At 40.2% G+C, this 26,240-nt stretch overlaps 1 protein-coding gene across 2 annotated transcripts in view; it reads right to left on the reverse strand.

Annotated features, from left to right (window-relative positions):
* Positions 1 to 26,240, reverse strand: part of PAX3 (paired box 3) — a 101,531-nt gene that overhangs the window by 11,526 nt on the left and 63,765 nt on the right. For both annotated transcript variants that reach the window (XM_068968094.1, XM_068968093.1), the window contains exons 5-7: positions 19,386 to 19,591; positions 9,742 to 9,907; positions 8,139 to 8,353 (exon numbers count right to left, since the gene is read on the reverse strand). In XM_068968094.1, the coding sequence (XP_068824195.1) occupies positions 8,139 to 8,353; positions 9,742 to 9,907; positions 19,386 to 19,591 (587 nt within the window). The remainder of the gene's footprint in view (positions 1 to 8,138; positions 8,354 to 9,741; positions 9,908 to 19,385; positions 19,592 to 26,240) is intronic.

Consider the following 26,240-nt stretch of genomic DNA (forward strand, 5'->3'; position numbering starts at 1 on the left):
GATTCTACAAAATGCACTGTTTCAAAGGGTCTCCCAAATTTATCATCTTTTCCATTGATCAGTGGAGACAACGCAATCACTAATCTCAGAAACTCTAGTTCTCTGAACTCTAGCTAAATGTCAAAAGTAATTTTTAAATATTATACTACACATTGAAAAATATACGCCTCTGATGGAACCCAGACTGTTTTGCAGAGACAGATTCTTTTTTAAAAAAAGAAAAAACAACAAAAAATAGTACACAACTAATGACTGAATCCAGTCTTCTGCGTCTGCAGTACAAAGCACACATTCAGCCTCTAATTGAATAAATATGCAAGTATTCAGATTTCTGTAGATATTGCCGTTTTGCGAATGCAGTAATAAATTAAAAGCTTTACGTTGCATTCCAACCACATATAAAGGGTTGATTCAGGCCGTTGGCCTCACACTAGAATCCAGCACGGCTTTCCTGTGTTTTACTGATTACAAAGAAAAACTTTTTACTCTAGTAGCTTAATTATAAACCAAGCAATCACACTCAATTTTTTCTCCTTGATGGCTAACGGAATTCAAATGGACCTAAAAACCATGGGGTTGTTACATTTGATTTGTTCAATGTACAAGAGAAAGCAGCTGATAGAATTTCTATTTAAATCAATATAATTCACATACACATACAAATTTAATTCAGCAAGAAAGGTTTTCTCGTGGCTTATTTCAGTGACATGAGTTAAGATTTAGTCATTGGAGGCTGCTGCTCCTTTCTTCTCTTAAAAAGGGAGATTTTGGCCAAGGACTTGTTTCTCTCACAATTCTTCAACTCTGGATAACTAACACAAGAGGCTGTGGCTAGAATTGATATAAACCAGTGCTCTCCTCATACTCTTTAAGGGTAGCAACCACAGCCTTTGGAGAAAAACCAAAGGCACCATGTCAATTACAGCCTGCCTTGATTCAACAAATGGATTAGCAGCAATGTTTTCACCACCAAGCAGGACATCTTGAAAACTTAATATGGCAAAATGGAAATCTGCAAATGGTCAGCGGCTACTCTGGTGTAGCTGAAATGGGCTTATTGATGATCATAAATATCCTTGAGACTTCATGAACATGTAAGGCTTCTGCACCTCATGAATTGCTTTAGAAATGAAGCAGAAAGAGGCTGAAGCTTCAGAGAGGCTGCCACTTTCTCTCTCCAGGCTTTGTTTGACACCCAACCAATCTCTTTAATGAAAAGCACTCTTTTCTATCCACCGATGAATCTCTGGAAATTGTAAAAAAAAAAAAAGAAGACGAAAAGAAGTGCCTCTGTTGGGAAATGAGTTGGTGGCAGCCCACCTGCTTGCCTGCTCCTTCATGATGATAAAGGTAAGTTGAGGGCAGAGGATCTGCAAACTTGTGTGTGAAATGGACAGAACAAATGGCCTGGCATCAAGTAGCTTCTGGATGTGTGCCCAAAATGTCCAGAAAAATAGCTCTCCTGAAACAGGAGCTGCCACGAGGGGAAGTCTTACTGCTTTCACATGCATCAACAGCACAAAAGAAGGTCAAGGAATTGCCATGCCACAATGAAAGGGACATTCTTTCTATAGGAAACAGAAGAGAATCCATCACAAGCATTCTTGAGGACGGTACCCCATTCACATAACAAACTGATCTGTAGTAAACCCTTACACCTTCGATGGACACAGATCCTTCATCTTGCCTTGCAGCTAAGGAATTTGAGATAATTAGGAACACTGTGGTCCAAGAAATGACAAGCAAAATCAAAAGCAGTCTTGAGTTTGATGTATACATATTAACACTAAAATGCATCTCCCTAATAAGTTTCAGGATTAACAAATGTTTGTCAAAAGAAACTGTGCTGAGCAATTGAAATCTGATTTGAAATGGAACCACGACAGTCTAATACATATATGCATGAAATGGAGAAGCTGCCTAACAGGCGTAGCTGACACCAAATATGCAATTTACATACATTACACACTAATAATCTCAATTTTAATATTATTCTTTAAAAGCAACTGGATGGGTGGTGAAGTTAAAGGGTTCCTTTTGTAAAATATGAATAAGAACAAAAGTTGATCCTGGCGTCTTCTGCCATTAACCGCAATCTTGTTAGTATAAAGATCTATCTGCTCTTTCTTGGGTCTGTTTCAGAAACAGCATCTCATCCCCACAAAGCTGTGATGATTCAACCAGACTTAAGAGAGGTATGGTCCATAAATTTGATGAGATCTGCAGACATACTCTTTGTTCCTGAGGTGCTGAGTGGTGAGCAAACATTCAAGCATGTTGAAGCCTGGTACACAAATCTTTATGAGATTTTTTTTTCTTTCCTCAGTAGATTACCCATGAAATAGGACAGGTGTACTGGTTATTCAATTACATCTTACCCAAGACCTGGACAAAATTTGCAGTGAGGTCTGTGAGCATAGATCTTACCATGGGGATTTATTAATAACAGTTAAACGTTGTCTAAAACAAAACTTTTTTTTGTAATTTAAGCCTATTTTCTTATTTTATCATTGGTTTCACTCATAAAACCAGAAACAAAAATCACTCCATCTGTTCTAAACATATAATGTGTTCATAATAATCCAGATTTATACCAAATGTATTTTTAAGTATTGCTGAATTGAGAGAGTACTCAAAATTTATAGCCTCTGAGGTTGCAAAGAGGACTTCCTCTTTTTAAGGAAGAAAATGCTTAAAATGAACACAGCAAAGGCTCAGAAAGCTTCTTGGATATCAAATGGCTCCACAGGAAAAAAAAAAGTCAATGATATAAGAGTAAATGAATCAAAACCATATGGATCAAATTTTCCCTAAAATACACAGTTTGAAAAATTAAGGAGGAAAAGTGCTTGGCAAAATGTGTTTTAGGTTTTACCAAACCCAAAACATTTGAAGAATCATTTGCAATGGTTGATGAACTCTAAATGCAGCCAAGTTGGCCCATTTTTGCATACTACATAACAACAACAAAAAAGCTTCCTAGAAACCTGTAACCCACTGATACTGTATTTCACCCAAGAAATCATTAGAAACTGTCACCAAAAACTGTGGAGTTTTGTAGGATTTGGGTCAGGGGGGTTGAAATGATATGTTTGTTCATTTTATTGTCCTTGTTTTGGAGGTTTAGTTATGTGTGTTTTGGAGGTGGGGGAGCAGTCAGGGTAGTATTTCTTGCAAAGGAAAGTTAATTAGAAGAACATGGGCCAAATGTTAATTAGTCTCACGTCTCAAGCATCTGGTTGTATTTCCTTGGCTCCATGTTCCAGGTCGGCGTTCCTTTTTCTCCACTGCACATGCAGGAAGGTGCTGGGAACATACCAGCTGGGTTTGGAGGGAAAATACATGGTCTCTATTTCCCTGTTTTCTTTCTGTGATGTCCCCACACCAAGAACACACAACTTTTCAAAAGAGGGCGCTACTGCAGGGTATAGTGAGTTGAATGGTTTTCTTCTCAAGGGGTGTTTTGTCATTTGTTATAAAAGCCTCATCTTCTAGAATGGTTATGTAGAAATTCAGAGACAGCAGAAAATTTCAAGGAAATTATCCTATTCTCCTTCCACCCAACACTGACAATCTCAAGATGTCTTAACAAATCCAGCTTTGGAGGGAGCCCAGTCGTGAAGCCCAGTCGTTCATCTGTGAAGCCTTTCCATTCTCCCCACTAGAAAACCAAGTTGAATATCAGTGCTGGAGCCCATGGAAAACTTTCTACGACATCATGCCTCTTTGGCAAATTAAATGTGTAATTTGGTTTATTAAAGAACCTAGTGAAACTGGAAGAGAGACTTCTCTGGCAGTCCAGTGGTAAAGAATCTGCCATCCAATGCAGGGAATGTGGGTTCGATCACTGTTCAGGGAACTAAGATCCTGCACCACAAGGCAACTAACACTGCAAGCCATAACCCAAGAAGCCTGCACGCCACAACTGGAGACTCCCGTGCCCTGAAACTAGTGAGACCCACACACTGCAACTAGGAAAGCCTGTGTGCTGTAATGAAGACCCAGCACAGCCAAAGAAGCCTGGAAGAGAGACAGACATGGCTTTTACCTCTGCCAGTGACTCTAACTGTGTTGCACCGGCCTCAGCTCTTCCATAAATAAAATGGATACAGTTATGGAGTACCGCAAAACAAAATACACTTGCCAACAATTCAGGAATGCACAGACACTTTAAGCAATTTGAGGAAGGATATGATCAATGTCTCTAAAAGTTTTCATCAGCATTCTGAGATTCAGAATGTCACACATGTTTGTCAGTCTGTTGGTACTCTCATCCGACCAACTGGAGAGTGACCTTTTCCTCGGTCACTGCTTCACACCCATCCCTCCGAAAGCTGAGCATTTCTCTGAGGCAAGCACTAAGGGCATCTGAGAAACACCCTTCGACTCATGGCTCTGATGCCAAGCCTTAAAAGAATCTTTGTTTGAGGGGGCAGATAGATATGTTAGAGGCCCCGGAGGAAAATCAACTAAATCACACACGCAAACCGTAAGGAATAATTTGCTTATCATAATGATGTCTATTAATTCCATTAACTAGAAAGCTGATTTTACAATAGTTTACACACATTCTAACGCATGATTTCCAAGTCTGAAGGGCAGATGATACATCAACATCAATGCCAGTAGGAAAAAAATCAAATAAGATGCACAAATAAAATGGCATCTACTAAAGAGATCTACAGTGAACTGATCATAATGACTCAAAAAACTTTAGATCCAATTTCATTTAAATTAGTAGATAAGAAAAGACCAATGATGAAGTACAAAGGCAGGAAAAAGGCAAGGTGGAAGCTTACATATTTTATGATATAGTATATACATATACTATCTCAATTATGTATGTATTTTTAAAGCATAACACCCAAAAAGAGCTAGAAGGTAAAATGCAAAAATATTAGCAGTGGCTGCCTAGGGGAATTTTTTTCCTACTCCAGAGAAAGGAAATCCTAAAAAAAAAAATTTTCCCCATTTTCTACAATAATCAAAAAGTACTTTTTATTACTAAGGGAAGTTAAAAAATTGATAAGAAAAATGCATAAAGCAAAAAAGCATGTAAAGAGTGCATTAGAAAAGAGTGTTAATTAACCCAAATCCAAAAGTTTAGAAAACTACCTTCTATAAAATTATTTTAAAATATGAATAAAGTCCCCACCTTTTTTTTTTTTTTTAATCTGTCTTCTCTCCACCCAGCTGGGTGCTGTAAGTAATGAGGTTCTAGAGGAGGAGCCAGGAATTCTGTCTAGTCCCAGCTCTCTCACTATCAGCGATATGGCCACAAGTTCTCTGAGCCTCAGTTGATTTGTCTGCGTATCAGACTTTCAGCTGGAGATAGGAAGTGCAAGAGTTGGAGAGAAGAGGAGAAATGGCAGTTGTAGGATTAGTTCCTTTAAGATCTTTTTTTTTTTAATGTGGACTATTTTTAGTGAATTTGTTACAATATTGCTTCTGTTTTGATTTTTTGGCCCTGAGGCATGTGAGATCTTAGCAACCACGGATTAACTCTCACCTCCTGCACTGGAAGGCAAAGTCTTAACCATTGCACCACCAGGGAAGTTCCCCATATTTAATATTATATGATCCAATATATCAATAAGCACTTCCCTATAACAAGCAAAAAGACTCGGCCATCACCATTATTTGCCTTTTTCTTTAGATAACAGGTAAACTAGCTGTTAAATGTGGATTCTTTTCTTCAATTTTCTTTACAATATTTTCTTAAACTTTTTTATTGGAGTATAATTGTATTACAATGTGTTAGTTTCTGCTGTAAAACAAGTGAATTGGCTCTATGGATACAATATCCCCTCCCTCTTGGACCTCTGGCCACACCCTGTGTCATAGCAGACCTAGCTTCCCGGCCAGGGATCAAACCCACACCCCCTAGCACTGGAAGGCAGAGTCTTAACCACTGGACTCCCAGGGAAATCCCTGCAATATTTTTAATAAAGACAAACAACCGAAAACAGTGAACACATCCCTCTTTGCTTAAATAGAGGCATTACTGAGAAGCAGTCAGTCTCAAAGACTATAGAAATGTAAGTCCTAATTCCCAATTTGCCTAATGCTCCTATTTCATCTATTTTGTAGATACATCTGGCAAGATGTTGATTCACTCAGCTATTTTTCTCCAATTTTGTCTAAGGAAATAAGGAGGAACTTCACATTATTCATCTCTCTTCTAACTCACTATAGAGATGCTACAGTAACTAACACAACTGGTGGTTTGAGGAGGAAATATATGGTAGAAATGCAAAATATTCTGGATATCCACAATATAATAAGTAAGGAGTTAACATAATGTATAAGAGCATTGTAAAGAAACACAGGAGAAGTTGCCCAAGGAATTTTCCATTGCTTGATAATGGAATCATTCCTGCCCTACTGCCAACTCTAGAATCACAGCCAGTCTTCTTGAAGTCAAGGACTAACAGTCTCAAAGTCAAGTGCCAGTACTTCCACTTAAATAACAAAGTATAATACGTATGTTATAATACTCGACCACTGAAACATGCCAAGAGAATCCTGGGTCTCACCTTACAGAGTTGAAGTTTACTTTTATGCAAACTCTCAACCGAATTGTGTTCATAAAAAACTTTCCTGTGGCCTCAAACTACTTAATGTTTTAAACTGCAGAGACAACAACTACTTCTGATGTTACTTGCAAACTGTGGGAGAAGCTTCTATGCTCTAAATGCAGGCCTTTAAACATGAATCTATTAATATAAGTCCATGATTTTCATGCAAAACCACATTCACAAATGCCAGTACTTGGAAATTAAATCTATTAAAGTCCTGTAGGAAGCACGTCCATTGTTTTCATGTTGCCATTTTGCAGCCAAGGTTTAAAGCCACCTCTTAGTTTTTATCCCAGGATGTGCTATAGGAATCTATGAAACTTAATTACATTTACTGTTACAAAAAAGGATTTATGAACTTTTGCCTTTAGGCAGAAATGTTTATTTCATTGCCTTTGCTATTCATTCTTTTCAACTGCAACAGCTTTGAACTTTTCAGCTGCTCAGAGTTATCACCGTTATGCAGAGCCCAGGAACTCCACTCCCAAGACGCAAACCACAAGTTGAAGAAAACGAAGAAGGCAAAGATATATGAGTCCTTATTTTGGCCACCCTTTGTGCCATTAAAATCTCATTTTCTGCCTATTAGAATGCCCTCTTGGTGCTTAGGCAGTGGTGATAGTCAGTGATTAGTGTGTAATTGAGTATAATTGTCTTTTCACTTTTCATTTGTGTCATTCTGAGCTTCTCTCTGTTTTTCTAACCACCAAGAGGAAAAAGGGGGTTAAGAAAAGATAAAGCTGTTAAAACTCTCACTCTCAGCCCTGAAGAGATTCTTGATTGCAATTATAGATTGCAACCCCTTCGTGACATTTCTCCAAATTTAGCGGGCAGCTCTCCTCGCCACCTGGGCCAAGTGCTCTCTAATAAAATCAAGTGATCTGTATTTAAACAACTGCTAATAATGTCAACCCCAGACAGATGCCACATGTAGGAAATTTAACCAACCCTCTGACATGCAATTATCAAGGCAATTTATTAATATAATCTCTCAAGAAAAGCTCATAGTCCAATGCAAATTAGAAAAACAATTACAACATTCAAATTTCTATATATTCCCAAGGAGCAGTATTCTCCTATATTTTGCATTTATAACTCATTTATCCCAGAGTTCTGCAGCCATCAGATGGGTCATTCTCCACACAACTTGTTAACCTTCTCTCTGAAAATTATAGAAAAGCTGTGGTATTTTCTTATTAAGCGTTCTTGCTCACAACCCTATCAGCTGACCAAATACCATTTAAAAAAATATGTGTGAACTTCTTACCCAAAACCCAGAATTACTACGTGTGGAGCAGATGACACCTTGACAACTAAGTATAAACAGAAAATCTCCCTGATTATGATAAAAGTGGCTTGAATTTTAAGTCTAAGCTCTAACTTTTGATACAGCCCATAAGAAGGGTGGAGAGAAAGGAAACCAGAAAACTGAAATCATGTGGCTTGTATAAAGAATACATTATGGTTTAAATTTGGCAATTCATTATATGACTGCCTCAGGGAATTGACTATTTGGTTCTGGTATACAGCAACTTGCCTGTCTGGAAACAGGGGACTGACCTGAGGTGAAAGGCCATTGCCAATGGCGGGGTTCATGGGGTTGGAGGGCCCGGATGGAGGCACAAAGCTGTCTGTATAGCTGGAAAATCCATGCCTGGTGCTGGGGAGGCAGTAGGCAGAGCTGCTGTCCGGGTTGGAAGGAAGAGTGCTTTGGTGTACAGTGCTCGGAGGAAGCGGCTGAGGTCTGTGGACGGTGCTGCTGGGGTCCGACACGGCTGCAAGGAAGAAGGTTATCAGCCATAAATCTCCTTTGAAGGCTGGCAGAGAAGGTTCAGTGCAAAAGTTCGTAGTCACCGACCCATCAGTATATCCACTGGTCAAATAAATGTAAATTTCATACTGTACTTCTTGATATGTAAGTATAGAACCACTCCTGACAAATAGAGCCACATCTCTTCAGCACATATGTACAAGTACATAGTTTATTTATATACTTTCAAGGAACACTTAACCAGAATAGAAATTCAGAAATCACTTTAACAGTGAGAACAAACCTATATTAGTAGTGAATGTTACTAACCAACATAAAGATTAACCAATGTAAGAATTGCATCTTAAATTTCTTATCAAATAAACTTCCAAAACACCTAAATATTAGTGTGATAATATAATTTAAAATGCCCACAATGCTATCTTTTGTAATCCAAAATAATTTAGTCTTCTTATTTATCCCATTCACCTCTATGCAGTAACACTTTTTTGCTGTTGCTAAGCTGTGTCTGACTCTTTGCAACCCTGTGGACTGTAGCCTGCCAGGCTCCTTTGTCCATGGGATTTCCCAGGCAAGAATACTGGAGTGGGTCGCCACTTCCTTCTCCAGGGGATCTTCCTAACCCAGGGATCGAACCCACGTCTCCTACGTGGCAGGCAGATTCTTTAGCACTGAGCCACCTGGAAAGCCCATGCTCTAATATAGAAGGACTTTATCAAAGTTTGCTGCTGCTGCTGCTGCTAAGTCGCTTCAGTCGTGTCCAACTCTGTGCGACCCCATAGATGGCAGCCCACCAGGCTCCCCCATCCCTGGGATTCTCCAGGCAAGAACACTGGAGTGGGTTGCCATTTCCTTCTCCAATGCATGAAAGTGAAAAGTGAAAGTGAAGTCACTCAGTCATGCCTGACTCTTAGCGACCCCATGGACTGCAGCCTACCAGGCTCCTCCATCCATGGGATTTTTCCAGGCAAGAGTACTGGAGTGGGGCGCCACTGCCTTCTCCGTTTACCTACCCTCAATTCCTACCCCAGTGAGGAGCCATCAGAACTTCAGTTAATTGCAGACTAGAGTACAAAGGTAGAGGTTTAAACAAAGGAAAAGCCAATTGCATGCTTATTTTGGGAGATTGTTTTGGTTCATTGTTTGGTTTTGTTTAAAATCCTGAAACAATATTATATTACAACACAGTTTAACTAGAGAGATTCAGACATGTCATAGAACAAACTATGTTTCTGAAAGGTGACAGGTACTTTCAGGACAGGTCGATATAATGTAACAAACATACAGACAGCCACAGGGACATCACAGAAAGAAGATTTCACCGTATAAAGCAAGCAGCAGGGAACAAGACTGCGAATTACATTCTAACCCCTTGACTGCCTTCCTCCATACCTTGTGGAATAGCTGTGGGCTGGTAAGAGGTCTCTGACAGCTGGTACGTTGGCAGGGTCGGCATGGCTGTGGGAGGGAATCCCCCCGGAATGAGATGGTTGAAAGCCATCAGTTGATTGGCCCCAGCCTGCTTCCTCCATCTTGCACGGCGGTTGCTAAACCAGACCTATGGATTTAATTTAAAATTTGAGAATTTCACTGATGAAATAATAGTACATTCTTAATGAATTTTTCATGCTAAAACAGATTAAAGGCCCTTTACTGAAAGGGCAAACAGACACAAGAGTCCTCTACCTTCTGGCTTGTATCGTCAGGGGAGAAAGGAAAGTTAGATGTCGGGGTCAGTAGAGGGACTTCAAGGGCTTTTCGAGGTCTGGCAAGAGCGCCCACGTGAACTCTGGGGTGACTATGGGGAGGGATGGCTGAGCAGAGGTGCCATTGGCACCCTCCCACCATCATGTGCTACAGCACTTCAGGGGGGATCCAGGAGTCTCTATGGCTCCCTCCATGACATGTGTCCTAATTTGGCCTTGCCTACTGCACTAACCCTTGTATTTCGTAGTCTTATCAATGTGTCTGTATTTCTATGGACAGTACGTGCACAGCTCCTAGAGAGTCTTATAAAATTGACCAGAAGGATAAGTGGAGCTATTTTTTACCATCTCTTCCAAAATGTGAGACATTATACTGATCTTAATAGAAATTAATGTTGAAGAGGTACTTCAAGAAAAGAAAGCATTTTATCTATGAAGATCCCTTACAAAATGAGTTTGTTTCATTATTTCTTTCCATAACAGCTGTAAGCACCTATCTTTTTATCAGAGGAAAAAAGGAGTCGATAAGATAGGATCCCTGAGCTCAAGGAGCTTACTGTCTTTTCTTCAAGGAATTCACAGAGTGGTCAAGGTCACCAAACTAATTGCTCACTAGAGGTAGAAGTTCCATTTTGGAAATGCAGAGAATCAGGAAAACTTTAGATGAGAGACAGAATGTCAACTCATTTTAAGTTTGGATATGATTTCAAAAAGCGGTCAGTCCAGATGGAAGAGATGATCCAAGAGACCAGCAGGCTTAAGAAAAGATGACTTGATTTCCCCACAGAGCAAAGATAACACTTAAACAACTTAATTCTAAATTTTAAATCACAAAATTTTTTAAAGAGTGGAGAGAGGAATGTCTCCCTCCCTCCTTTCTTAAACAAGAAAGTCCAGTTTAATAAACATTTTACCAAGGCATCTGCTTAAACTTTTGCTATTCACTCAAGCATCTGTCTGCAAAGGAGTCTGCTCTTCTCTACCCATGCTGCAAGATACTAGTAAGGAAAGCTGTTTGAACTTCCTCAGAACACTAACATTTAATACTCCTTAAGTATCCCACAGGAAAAGAAGGTAAGTCAATATTTTCTCAAGTTGATACATAATTGAATTAGAGTTTTACTTAACTTAATAAATTGCCACCTGGGATAATAGAACCAGGAACGGCATTCAATTTCGATTCTGGATCAATTGTGTTTTCTCACTGAAAGTCTAAGTGTCTGTTACCATGACTCCCAGAGGCATCAGGGCAAAAAAACTGTTTTCAGGGAAGTGTTTGGAACAAGCTGGTTAGCCTGAGGAGGCTGAGGGTAAGGAATGAGGGTTGTGTTCATGCCTGAGTGTACTGTACTATCCCATGCACCGTGGTCATATTTCATAGTACATAACCTCAAGATCAACGAGGCACACCTGGCTCAAGTGAAGGGTCCTCATACTTATCTTGACCAACCCATGTGAAATGCATCTTCAGCTGCCTAGGCAGGGAGGAAAGTTGAATTTCCAAAAGTTATGATGTGACTTCACTCATTCAGACTTACTGTCACAAAACCTACTGGTGAGATTCATTATGAAGATCTCAGAAGCTTGCCCTTCTGACATTATCAGAGCATGTCTCCAATCTCTCTGTGCCAACTTCCTGCTGTAACCTTTAGATAAGTAAACCAAATTTGATTTATCCAGTAGGTGGGCTCTGCCTGGTTACTCCATCAATCCCAACCTACTTTTGATTTATGTTCATGGTAACTCCTCCATAACCCAATTTTTTAAATAAAAAATGTCTTCATTCAGATAATAAATTAGAAGGAAGATCATGACTTTCTACAAATCCCTTCGAAAGATAAACCCAAAAGGCTAGGTGTACAAGGTAGTTTGGTTTTGTTTCATTTTTCCACAATGGTACAAGTAAACATTGATGACATGGAATAAACCCACCAGGAGGTGGATTTATAAGTTCTTATATTTACCATACAGTATATATTATAACTACCGTAAAAGACAAGGAATAGTTGGAAAGCAAATCTTTACTGAAAAACAAACCTTTAACAGGAGGTTTAAGAGTTTCCCAAAGGAAGGAATTTAAATTGTTGTTTAAATTCAGGCTAAATAAATCCAGAGGGTTATTTCTGAGAGAACCAGGGCTTCTTGAGGACTGAACTGCCTGTCTCTGGTTAACTCAGTTAACTAGAGCTTTCTATCATCTTGCCCCTGGCAGCCTCTGCATCTCCAAGAAGCAGCTGAAACTGCCAGAAGCAGAACTGAAGTAAAAATACACTGAAGTTGCAAACTGGGAAACGGTCCTTGCCTTCTTTAGGCTTTGAAACTCATAAAACACACATCTATTTTTTATAGGAAAAAGGTGCCCTTGAAATCACCTTCATTTTAAGTACCCAAGCCAAGCACAATGATTCTGGGGTGCTGTTATTACCCCATCTGCGACTGAAAGACATTCCCCTGGCACTCAGAAGTTCTACCTAACTCTTCCGATATTCTATCACCTAATTCCTAACAGACAATCAAGGAATAATCTACTGAATGACACGTGTTAAGTGCATAAGACTGAAAAAATCACTTAAAATGGGTGGAAAGTGAAAGTGTGAGTCGCTCAGTCATGTCTGACTCTTTGCAACCCATGGACTATAGAACACCAGGGTGCTCTGTCCATGGAATTCTCCAGGCAAGAATACTGGAGTGGGTTGCCATTCCCTTCTCCAGGGGATCTTCCCAACCCAGGGATCGAACCTAGGTCTCCAGCATTGCAGGGAGATTATTTACCACCTGAGCCACCAGGGAAGTCCCAAAATCGGTAGAAGGTATTTATGATTTGGTTTTTACAATGACTAGAAACTTTTCTTTGTTTTGAAAAGAGTAACAATAGCAACAATCTGGCCTTTGAGGTTCTAGAGGAGAGTATGAGTGTTCCACCAATTTCTTAGCCAGTAGGGCAGAAAGAACAAGTTTGCAAAGTCAGCTTGTGGTTGTTGTTCAGTCAGTAAGTCATGTCTGACTCTTTGCGACCCTATGGACTGTAGCCTGCCAGGCTCCTCTGTCCTTCACTATCTGCCAGGATTTGCTCAAATTTATGTCCATTAAGTTGGTGATGCTATCTAACAATCTCATACTCCGCTGCCCCCTTCTCCTTTTGCCTTCAGTCTTTTCCATCTCAGAGTCTGCTACCTTCCTGTTAAATGTCACTTTACAATCTCTGATTCAGTGTGATTTCACTCTCCCCAGCATTACCTGGCCTTCCACATCACATTTTGCATAGTAAGGAAGTGGGGCAGGAGGCATATACCAGTGGATAACTACTATCAGGCACAGTTGTTTATAATTGTCTGTGCAATATCACACAACATCAGAACCTTCCCTTGCAGCAAGTTTTTATTTCGTTTGATGAACTGCAGCCTGGTTCAATTTCACCTGCTCCCTGACTCTTTCCATGCTTGTATGTCTCTCTTCATGCTTTTGGAAATGATCTTCAGGTCCATTCTGGAGTAACATAACATCCGATGATTTTTTGAAGCAAAATTGAAATTGATTGAAAGATCACTATTATATCACAATAACTAGGGGGAAAAGATAATCACAAAAGAATAGGTTTTTATAAATTTTCCTCTTCCTGAATAAAATAAGCAACCAATTTGTTCTCAGCAATAAAAGCTGGATAAAAACTCAGTATTTTAAAAAATACAGTCATGCTTTACATTCACATGGGAGCAATGCAGGCAAGAGCTGAATCCCAGCTTTTCCTGTCCCTCACTACCTCTGTAACCTTGAAAAATTTGCTTAACGTCTGTGGGCCTCTGTTTTCTCATCTACTAAATGGGAGAAAAAAAAAATCCTTCACAGGATTATACGAGACAACATGAACAATTAAATGAGACAATACAAACAAAGCTTGTAAAAGAATACTGTAAAAAAAAAGTGTGTTCAGTAAATGTTAGTTATTAAGTAAAAATGTCACATTGAGAAATCCAAGAATTAAAGCCTTTGTTTTCTGAGTTCTGTCTATAGCCAAAGCCTTTCATGCCCCTGAGCAAGCAGGAAAGTGCCCAAATAACACCTCAAATAATTGAAAGCCAGTCTGGCTTGAACGGAGGCTTAGGTCCAAATTGTTTCCAAGTTTCATGGATTAGTGCTAACTGTCCTATGGTGTAAGCCTAATTTTGCTCTCAATAAATTACTGGTTCACATTTTTGGTGTGGTCCTCAAAAGCAATCTAACCTACATTATTCCAGATGGGTTATTTCAAATACAGTTTGAAAAATGGGAAGAGAGTGTAATCATTAACCCTTAGAATTTACAACAAGATTACAAAATGTTTCTTTAACTACCAGAGGTGATACTAAAGTGTCAATTACAGTACTTTCCAAGTAGGTAAATTCAGTGTCCTGACAATCTGCTGTTCCCTGGAACTTCTTACTCACACTCCACCCGCCCAGCCCTCCTACCACAGGTGCTACCCAGCCTTGACCACCATGTAGAGAGCAGGCTGGGGAGAGGATGATCCAGGCTGACAAGAAGAAATGCCATGCTACCGTGAATATCACACATGAGGGCATACACAACTTTATACATCACAAGAGCAAACTGTGGCAGAGAATGGTAGGATGACCGCATTTTTGCTTCCGTATGGAGTTCAGGGCCAAATATTTCATACCTATCTTAACTTCTGAACTACAAAGATCTGTTAGATGGTTTTAAACCATCACTGGGCTTCCATGAGAATCCCAAATTATCAGTGTTAGAACGGTCTTGAGAGATCATGCATCTCAGGGGCTTTTAATTAATGAAATGATCAAGGGGTGGTAATTTGTAAGAATATGAGGAAAGCTAGCGGCCCTCTCCCTACCTCACACTTGTGTGCACACACACACAGGCAAAAGCAGAACATCTGTGTACAAATGTCAAGTTTCCCAGGTCTCCTGAAGTCCATTCATGATTATCCTAGTCATTCATGGACCCAGCCTAAGGCCATCTGATCTAAATCCCATATTTTAAAAATAAAATTTAAAAAAATGAAGCCCAGTAGGATTAGAGCAAAATTAAGTGACTTGCTCGACAAAACCCTTTGGATAAAGCTGAGACCAAAACCCACATCTTCTGACTCCTAGTTAAATCCTTTTTTCCACAAGCAGCTTCCTTTCCTGTCTTCCATTACCGGAGTGTCAAGAATACTTGCCTGCTTCGTACAGTTCTTGGATGGAATATTTACTAAAACTTTTACACATCATAAGTGTTTGCAAGTCATTCCTTACAAAATTGTAGTTTTTGCCATTATTTTCATAATAACAGCTACCAGGGAGATGAATTAAGCGAATTAGGCCTTTGCTGTACAGTAATTCTTAGATTGTGTCCTCAGATTCAGCCCTGATAAACATAACATAGTTACTGTTCAAACAAATTTTTTCAAATACTGACAAAGGTCTACATTATTAAAGCTTTAATCTCATCTTTATCCACGAGAGCTTAGAAATTTTCTTCCATGGAGGGAGGGGAATGTAGACACATTTGGGTTTTTGTTTTTTTTTTTATTTGGTGTTGGGTTTTCCCAGGTGCCCCAAATTAAACTAACACACTCTCTGGCTATCACTCAACCTGAACTGACGCTGCTACTGCTTTCCCAGATCCTTCTAAAAACTAAAGGATTTTGTTCTGGCATTTTAATCAGTGATTAACTACTCCCTTCTTTTTCCTGCTGGGTTAAGTAAAAGATCCATATGCCGGGTGTTGTAGGGAATTTGTTAGGCTGTAGATCATAGCTGTGGTCCAAGACATGATGCGTCTCAAGGGAACTAAGGAAACCATAAGGAATGTAAAGAGTCACCGGGTTAAAGCCACATTAGGACAGCTGTTAGGTTAATGAGGGCCCTGCTTTGGAGAGGGGGTCACTGTACAGAAAAATATGAACCACTCTTTACTGGTTTGATCCCCTGTCCTCTGGAAGTTAATGAGCCATTCTTGCTCTCCTCCACATTTCCTGAACCAGATGCGAGTGTCCGGCACTGTACAAGCGGCATGCGGTTGAGATGAACTCTGTCCCCACGTACTTGTCTTTGGCAAATGCAACAAGCAGACAGAGAAACAGGGAACATTCTTCTCAGTTTTCTATCACTCTCTTTGTTTGATTTCTTTAAATCCAAAGTTTATTTTTTGACTCTGAGCTCAGAACTGATCTCCAGTCTGTCTTAAGGGCAGACCCAGTATGTGGGCTTGGCCAGCCTGGGGAGATAGGGACCAGACCCTGGGATATAGAGGGCACTCAATAAAGGTGTGCCGAAAGAAAGGAAGAATGAATGGACCTCAACTTCACATTTAAACTGGCTGATCACAGAACTATAATAAAAGCAAACAGATTTGATATAAATAATACATATAGCATTGTTATATAATATGTACACTGTATATGTTACTATAAATAATATATTATGATCACACATTATATATGCTATATAAATATGATATATGAGTATATGTTACGATAAATAATATGTGATATATACATACATCATGATTTGTGGCTGAAAAAGTGTTAGTCATTCAGTCGTATATGACTCTTTGAGACACCATGTACTGTAATCTGCCAGGCTCCTCTGTCTATGGGATTCTCCAGGCAAGAGTACTGGAGTGGGTTACCATTCCTTTCTCCAGGGGATCTTCCCAACCCAGGAATCGAATTCAGGTCTCCTGTATAGCAGGCAGATTCTTTACCATCTGAACCACCAGGGAAGCCCAGTTTGTGGTTAGAAGTGGTCATTTCTGGGGAGGAGCACTATATCCCAATGTATTAAATACAGGGATTGAATAGGTCCAGCTGTAAAACATTTGTGCTATAAATCCCAGCATATCTGGGACTCCTCGCTGCATGTGCCTCCAGCTCACACAATCAGATGCCTACATTCCACCTTTCACAGCAGTTCTCTCCTTTCCATTCCCACTGCTGCTGATCTATTTCATGTCCACCACCTTCAATGCCCTTTGCATTAAGTTTAGCTGCCTTGCCTGAAACCCATGCTCTCCACAAAATGTATGTAAGCACTCAAAATTTCACTATTTTTTATGGACCACCCCTACAGTCCACAGAGTGCCTGGAACATAACAAGGATCCCTGAAGTGGTGAGTGTATAACAAGAATTGACACACCTCTCTATATGTTATGTCTGATAGAATCATATTCTGCCCAGAATGATAACTGAAGTTAAGAATGCTCATTTCCGAAGTACCAAAAAATAAGCTCTAAGAAAGGACCCTGATGCTGGGAAAAATTGAAGGCGAGAGGAGAAGGGGGCGACAGAGGATGAAATGGTTGGATGGCATCTCTGATTCAATGAACGTGAATTTGAGCAAACACCAGGAGCTAGTGAAGAACTGGCATGCTGTAGTTCATGGGGTTGCAAAGAGTCAGACAAGACTTAGTGACTGAACAAAAACAGCAAGAATACAAAGAAAGCAAACAGATTTCCAATCAGCTTCCTTCCTGCCACCCTACCACTCCCTCTGTTTAACGAAGCTAAACTATCCACTGTTTCTTCAACATGACTAGAGTGAAAATGAAAGTTCATCTGACATGTAACTTGATGCGTCCAGCCCTCTCTGCTTCTGCTCATTATTCTGTGTTACTAAAATGCTCTCCCACCTGCCCTGCCCATTGAATATCTATCTAGACCCAGAAGTCCATCTGAACCCTCCCTTCTTCATGAGCCCTCCTTTTTTACCCCAACAAGATCTCACACCTTTCCTCCTCTCAGCTCTCACTGCACTTCATCTCTAATATGCTTATCATATCAGCTTTGCTTTCAAATTATTTGTGTGTTTTTATTACCCCATTAAACACTAGTTCCTTGAGAAATTTGTCCTCATTCTTCTTGGTGTTCCTTGACTTTCCAGCACTGTGATGATCAGATAGAAAGTCAAGCTGAGAAAAGCAATCTGACTTGGCTCTGCAGACTATAAGAGGCTATTCCAGAACAATCTGTGATGGGAGAGATAGTTAGATGCATAAGGGAAGGTGTCAATCAATCTAGAGATCACATCAACTGCCAAGTTCGCTGCTGAGTCCTCAGTCTCACTCTGACTATGAAAGTCAAGTATCTGGGAATAACATGACATTTCCGGATAAGGTGACTTTAACTCCTGGGCCAGTAAAGAATTCCAGAATACCCTGAAGCACTTGTAATCTTTCCAACAGTGCTTTTCTACCTTGGGGAGACTGTTCATCATTCATAATGAAATATTACTTGATCACTCAATAGAAACAAATTACACCAAAGTAGCCTTTCTCCAGGATTCAGAACACTTCTAAGTTGAAAAGGTAATTTTACATGTTCTTAAAATAATACAGTTACTGGAAAAGCTTCTAGACTTAAAGAAAAGGATTTTACCTTATACAACTTGGCACTTCTTCATGACTGAATGGCTACAGAGAGGAAATATATGGGATCCAATTACTGTGATCACTTACTAGCTACATGACCTTTGGGTAGTTACTTCAATGCTCTGAGTCTGTTTCCTCATCTATAAATTGGGGATATTCATAGTACCAACCTAGGGTCTTAATGATAAGTAAATGAGTTAATCCACACAAAGCATTTAGAACAGTGCCTGGCACACAACAACCACTCAAAACTTTGTTGTCGTCCATGTACCACCCCCCAAATCTATGCATTCCCTGGTACATAACAAGGATATCTGAAATGATGTGTGAGTAACATGAATTGACATTCTTCTCTGTATTACATCTGATAACGATTATTAACACATTCTCCTCGTAATGACGACCAAAGTCTAAAATAAGAACATACATTTTCATAAATACAAAATATACTAAGACTAGAAGGAAAGCTAATTAAATAGATCACAGTTTTAAATCAATGCATATAAAATACTCGTATCAAACAATGTGACAGAAAAGCCAAATATAGCCATCATATCAATAATTGGACTTACCGAACTAGTAAGAGGAAAAAGAACATTTTCTGACTTACTGGTTAGCATAGTAAAATGTTGCTGTATCCCACAGACATACCTTGAGGAAAGGGGCAGGGGCGGGTGGGGGCAGGGGCGGGTGAGGGGAGGAGCAGTGGTGGGAGGTGGCTGGACCACACAAGTGCAAATAAAAAGAAAAAAGAGATCATGATGTTGTTATCATGACAAGGCAAAATGTAAAGGAAAGAAATCAGAAACGGAGAACTTTAGAATGTGAGAGGCTACCATTCACAATGAAGGACCATTCCTAACATAGTTACTCTCTTGGTTTGAAGTACACCTTAGAGAGGAAGATGCTCTTGTTCCCTGTCTGGGTTTACGCAGCACGGGATGTTGGGACGTTGGTACCTGTACTCGGGCCTCCGTAAGCTTTGCCCTCTGGGCCAGTTCCTCCCTGGTGTAAATATCAGGATAGTGGGTTCTCTCAAAAGCCCGCTCCAGTTCTTCAAGCTGTTCTGCTGTGAAGGTGGTGCGGCTCCGGCGCTGTTTCCTCTTGAGGGGCAAATCTGGTTCAGAGTCGATGTCAGAACCTTCATCTGATTGGGGTGCCGAGGCTAAAAAGCACAGGAGAAAAGAAGTGATCTAATGTGTGTCAACAAACAAGTCGATGGAGTTCCCTGCTAGCCTAATGGTTAGGATTCTGGACTGTCACTGCCAGGGCCCAGGTTTGATCCCTGGTCAGGCAACTGAGATCCTGAAAGCCGCCTGCTGGGGCCAAAACATGGTGGGGGGGTGGGGGGCGGAGGGAAGTATGACCAAAATATAATGACTCAAATCCTAAAGTACACTGCCAAAGTCAACCCATGAACACCAAGCCCCTCCTTGCAAAAGTACATTAAATAGTATTTAATCTCTTTCCCAACCCCATCTCCAGGCTCCCCCAGACAGAAATAATTGCTCTCTGCATCTGTCATACTAAGTGCATTACAAGCTCTTAAAAAGCAAGGAGAGGCTGCCTCCATTTTTTCTGCCCCTCAGCCTTAGCATTTAATGGATACTTGGTTCTTGTCCAATATGAATCACATTTAATTTGGTTCCTGATAAATTTTCACCAGCTTTTAGACCAGGAGAAAATTTGTCAAAGAGTGATTTTTAAAAATAAATATTCCAAAACTGACTTTGTATCTAAAAAGGCAATAACAGTAAACTATCACAAGAATCCTATAAATTTGTGGACTGTACCAGTCTTGTTGACATTGTACAGGAGACAGGAATCAAGACCATCCCCAAGAAAAAGAAATACAAAAAAGAAAAATGGCTGTCTGAGGAGGCCTTACAAATAGCTGTGAAAAGAAGGGAAGCAAAAAGCAAAGGGGAAAAGGAAAGATATATCCATTTGAATGCACAGTTCCAAAGAATAGCAAGAAGAGATAAGAAAGCCTTCCTCAGAGATCAATGCAAATAGAGGAAAAGAACAGAATGGGAAAGACTAGAGATGTCTTCAAGAAAATTAGAGATACCAAGGGAATATTTTATGCAAAGATGGGCTCAATAAAGGACAGAAATCATAGGGACCTAACATAAGAAGAAGATATTAAGAAGAGGTGGCAAGATTACACAGAAGAACTGTACAAAAAAGATCTTCATGACCCAGATAATAATGATGGTGTGATCACTCACCTAGAGCCAGACATCCTGGAATGTGAAGTCATGTGGGCCTTAGAAAGCATCACTACAAACAAAGCGAGTGGAGGTGATGGAATTCCACTTGAGCTATTTCAAATCCTGAAAGATGATGCTGTGAAAGTGCTGCACTCAATATGCCAGCACATTTGGAAAACTCAGCAGTGGCCACGGGACTGAAAAAGGTCAGTTTTCATTCTAATCCCAAAGAAAGGCAATGCCAAAGAATGCTTAAACTACCACACAATTACACTCATCTCACACACTAGTAAAGTAATGCTTAAAATTCTCCAAGCCAGGCTTTAGCAATATGTGAACCATGAACTTCCAGATGTTCAAGCTGGTTTTAGAAAAGGCAGAGGAACCAGAGATCAAATCACCAACATCTGCTGGATCATCGAGAAAGCAAGAGAGTTCCAGAAAAACATATACTTCTGCTTTATTGACTATGCCAAAGCCTTTGACTGTGTGGATCACAATAAACTGTGAAAAATTCTGAAAGAGATGGGAATACCAGACCACCTGACCTGCCTCCTGAGAAATCTGTATGCAGGTCAGGAAGCAAGAGTTAGGACTGGACATGGAAAAACAGACTGGTTCCAAATAGGAAAAGGAGTACGTCAAGGCTGTATATTGTCACCCTGTTTATTTAACTTATATGCAGAGTAAGTACATCATGAGAAACACTGGGCTGGAGGAAGCACAAGCTGGAATCAAGATTGCCGGGAGAAATATCAATAACTTCAGATATGCAGATGACACCACCCTTATGACAGAAAATGAAGAACTAAAGAGCCTCTTGATGAAAGTGAAAGAGGAGAGTGAAAAAGTTGGCTTAAAGTTCAACATTCAGAAAACGAATATCATGGCATCTGGTCCCATCACTTCATGGCAAATAAATGGGGAAACAGTGGAAACCGTGTCAGACTTTATTTTGGGGGGCTCCAAAATCACTGCAGATGGTGATTGCAGCCATGAAATTAAAAGACACTTACTCCTTGGAAGGAAAGTTATGACCAACCTAGATAGCATATTCAAAAGCAGAGACATTACTTTGCCAACAAAGGTCTGTCTAGTCAAGGCTATGGTTTTTCCAGCGGTCATGTATGGATGTGAGAGTTGGACTACAAAGAAAGCTGAGCACCAAAGAATTGATGCTTCTGAACTGTGGTGTGGGAGAAGACTCTTGAGAGTCCCTTGGACTGCAAGGAGATTCAACCAGTCCGTCCTAGAAACTCCAATACTTTAGCCACCTCATGCGAAGAGCTGACTCATTTGAAAAGACCCTGATGCTGGGAAAGATTGAAGGCAGGAGGAGAAGGGGACGCCAGAGAATGAGATGGCTGGATGGCATCCCCAACTCGATGGACATGTGTTTGGGTGGACTCCAGGAGTTGGTGATGGACAGGGAGGCCTGGTGTGCTGCAGTTCATGGGGTCGCAAAGAGTCGGACACAACTGAGTGACTGAACTGAACTGAACTGACTACTCCTCATAAGAAAAACCATGTTAAATTTACTATTTCATTACCAGATATTAAGAAATGCTTTAAGGGGAGTTTAGATATTCTTAATGTAAGTCTCAAGAACAGATGCAGGAAGAAACAGGCATAGTCTAGTGAATTGTTTTTAAACAGAGGTTCAGAATCTGGATCTCTGCTAATGGATAGGCAGCTGCTCAGAACAGCTGCCTAATTTGAGGCATAAACTGACAGTAAAGAATCTGCCTGTAGTGCAGAAGATGGGTTCTATCCCTGGGTCAGGAAGATCCCCTGGAGAAGGGAACGGCAACCCAGTCCAGTATTCTTGCCTGGAGAACTCCATGGACAGAGGAGCCTGGCAGCCTATACTGCCCACGGGGTCGCAAAAAGTCGAATATGACTGAGAGACTTAGTGGATAAACCAGTAAACAATCCACCAACCAAGTTAAAAAAAATTTTAAAAAATAGAGTGATACCAGTACTCTAACTTGAGGAATCCAGTGCAAAAATGAAAATGCAGGACCCTAAAGTCGCATCAGTCGTGTCCGACTCTGTGCGACCCCATAGACAGCAGCCCACCAGGCTCCCCCGTCCCTGGGATTCTCCTGGCAAGAACACTGGAGTGGGTTGCCATTTCCTTCTCCAGTGCATGAAAGTGAAAAGTGAAAGTGATGTCGCTCAGTTGTGTCTGACTCTTCACGATCCCATGGACTGCAGCCTACCAGGCACCTCCGCCCATGGGATATTCCAGGCAAGAGTACTGCAGTGGGGTGCCATTGCCTTCTCCGAAGTTCAAAAGTTAATCATGAATTTCAAGATGGCAACAACAGAGCCTAAAACTAAGCACAGGGCCCCTCTCTGCACAGGGGGCCCTGGGTGACTGAATAGGTCACATGGCCCTGAAGCCAGCCTTGCTGCAGCCCCCTCCACCAAAGCTTGAATTTATCTGTGTATGAGCATGTTCAGGGAAGACCTTCCAAACTGAGTATGCAGATGCCTAAGAAAGAGGACCAGGAGCTGGGAAATTAAGTATAAATTCGTATTCATGATGCAATTTGGTGTGTGTGACATGTAACAGGAACTGAGCACCTGTTGGCCAACAGCAGGTTCTGCAGTTTGAGGACACATCACAGAGCGGTTCTCAGTAGGAGAGCAGTCCTCTTTCAGAGTCCTGGGCCTCAGGGCAGTGGCAGAGGCCGTCAGAGGGCTGTCAGGCCATAAACTCTGAGCACAGCGCAGGAGCTGGAGCCACCGTGCTCCTGAACATATCCAAATGCACTCAGAAAATGCCCCAAACAACTGGGGGATCCTCTGGGGAAAGGGCCTATGTTTGCTGCCAGCCAGAAAATTGTAGATTACTAATGGGCTTTCCAGGTGGCACAGTGGTAAAGAATCCACCTGCCAATGCAGGAGATGAAAAAGACGTGGATTTGATCCCTGGGTCAGGAAGACTCCCTGGAGAAGGAAATGGCAACCCACTCCAGTATTCTAGACTGGAAAATCCCATGGACAGAGCAGCCTGGCGGGCTACAGTTCATGGAGTTGCAAACAGCTGGACGTGACTGAGTAGACATACACAATGTCAAGGTAATTCATTTGCCCCCTCAGGCCAGAGGACCTGGGGAAATGCAAGGGGCACTAGAGGCGATCTTAAAATGTACTATCTCCTACAATACCAATTTTCTTTTCTCTTGAGCTCAAAACTTAATTCTGCCCCATGGAAATTTTAAATTTCATTCAACTTTAGAATAAGCTATAATTTGCCCCAGAACAGTACCCATACAAAAGAACTGATAAATATAATTCTAAGCTTTCTTTTATTTTAATACTTCTACATTTTATTCACATTCAAATACTGTGAAATTAAGAAAGTAAATCAATAATATATATGACAAATTAAAGAAAACCAATTCTGGTATATAAAAGCAAAAGGTAATTATATAATGCTGTACTGTATGTTGGCCATTATGCTTGGTTTTTCAATTATGTTATCTAATTTAATATAAAATGGTTTAATTTAATATAAATCTTATTTTAGGATATTTTCGCGTTAACTGAAAGAAAGAAACATAGACTTTCTTTAAGTATGGGAATATTTTACAGGAGTATTAACATGCTGACTGCATGCCGCAGTCCATGGGGTTGCAAAGAGTCGGACTCAACTTAGCAACTGAACAACAAACATCAACTTGCTAAAAAATATATTGTGTGTTGCATGCTAAACTTAAAAAGCAGCCAGTACAACTTACACGTGTCTACCTTTAATAAATGTAAACCAAATTAAAAGAATAATAATTTGTGCATAATTGTAGGGCTGCTGCTGCTAAGTCACTTCAGTCGTGTCCGACTCTGTGCGATCCCATAGACGGCAGCCCACCAGGCTCCGCTGTCCCTGGGATTCTACAGGCAAGAACACTGGAGTGGGTTGCCATTTCCTTCTCCAAATTGTAGGGCAGTGGTTCTCAAACCTCTGGAGCATCAGAACCACTGGATAAACTTATTAAAACTCAGATGGCTGTCCCTTCCTCTGATTTCATTGGTACAGAATGGGCTCTGAGAAGTCATATTTCTAAGACATTCCCTGGTGACTGATGCTGATTTTACTGATCCTGGACTCACACTTTGAGAACCATCTCTATAGAATATTCCAGACTAGTTATTTGCTTCCCCTGCAAAATTCCCGAGTATATAAAATATTTTCCACCACAATTTATCCCAAAACTTGCCCCTACTTGCCCCTTCAATTATAAATAATATACTCAAGAAACAAATTACTCATCCCCCTAAGAAGAAAATAAATTTTTATAAAATGTATTCCTTCCATGCTTTCAGTTTTTGTTGCCTTGACTTTTTTGTCTAACGTGAATTCAAGTAAAAAACTCGACAGCATTTAAGAACTGACCTAAATCTCTCCTCTGCCTGTGAGAACTTTAAATCTTTGCTTGCACTTTCTCTTACTCTGATCCCATTAGGATAATAGTATGTGGAAATTTTCATGTTTCCTTTGGGAGTCTCTGGGGCTATTAAATCCTCCCAAGTAAATATGATGTGCCATGCACTGTCAGGTCAATTAATCAAAATCATCGCTAGTTTCTGGGGAAAAATGGCTGCTTAGATGTACAAGAACCAGCCAGAGTTAATTGTGAGGGTCAAGACCACTGTTTCAACTTAACAATTAATACCCGCCCACCTCTACCCCTCCCAGAATATAAACTCTGTGAGCTCAAGTCCCTTCCTTTGCCTTGTTCATTGCTAGAACTACTGCTGAAACATAATATGTGCTCAATAAATACATGCTGAATGGCTAGAAGTACAGGAGGAAAATTAAGTTTTGAACTAAAATTTACTTCTCTGCCATCATTTTAGATCTTTAAAATGGAAATTCTGCTCTTATGAGTCACCCACCATTTAGATGAGCTTTGAGGGTAGAGGTTTTGAATCCTTAAAAAGTACTGAAAATTGTTGCAAGCATTTGAATGCAATTGAATTTTTTTCTGAGGAATAATTATCAATTCAGAGAGGATTTTTTTTAAAAAAAGAGGTGAGGAACTATCAACCGCCAGTGTTGAAAAAGACTCAGAATATCTAAGAGTTCAATAGGACAGCCTTCACCACCTAAAATAAATTTTTCTTTAACAAGTTAGCAAATTACTACTTTTATTTCTAGACTAGTTATTCAAAAGCAATAGAAAGGTTCCATCTAACTAGGAAAAACTCCAAACAGCATAATTTCAAAGGCACTGAGGAAACAATTTTCCTGATTTTTCTGCTGGAAAATTATCCGAACAAACTGATCATTTTTGACACTGTGAAGCCACAGTCTTACAAGCTAATTCTAACTTTTCCCCATCTGTGAATTCCAGAGGGATGTGGGCTTTAAAAAATGTTCAGTGAACCACCCTAGATTAATCTACAAGCTAGGAAATACTAGCTCTTTCTAAAACAGAAATACTACCATTTTTTGTATCACTCAACAGAATTAAAATGTATTAGTCTCACAGGACATGGTTTGCAACAATGTCCTGAATTTGAATCAGTTTTTACCAAAAACAAGTCTAAAACTTAAATCCCATTTTGATAGCACAAGTTAAATTATTCCAT

The sequence above is a fragment of the Capricornis sumatraensis genome, chromosome 3 (genome assembly GCF_032405125.1).
Source record: "Capricornis sumatraensis isolate serow.1 chromosome 3, serow.2, whole genome shotgun sequence".
In the NCBI taxonomy this organism is placed as follows: Eukaryota; Metazoa; Chordata; class Mammalia; order Artiodactyla; family Bovidae; genus Capricornis; species Capricornis sumatraensis.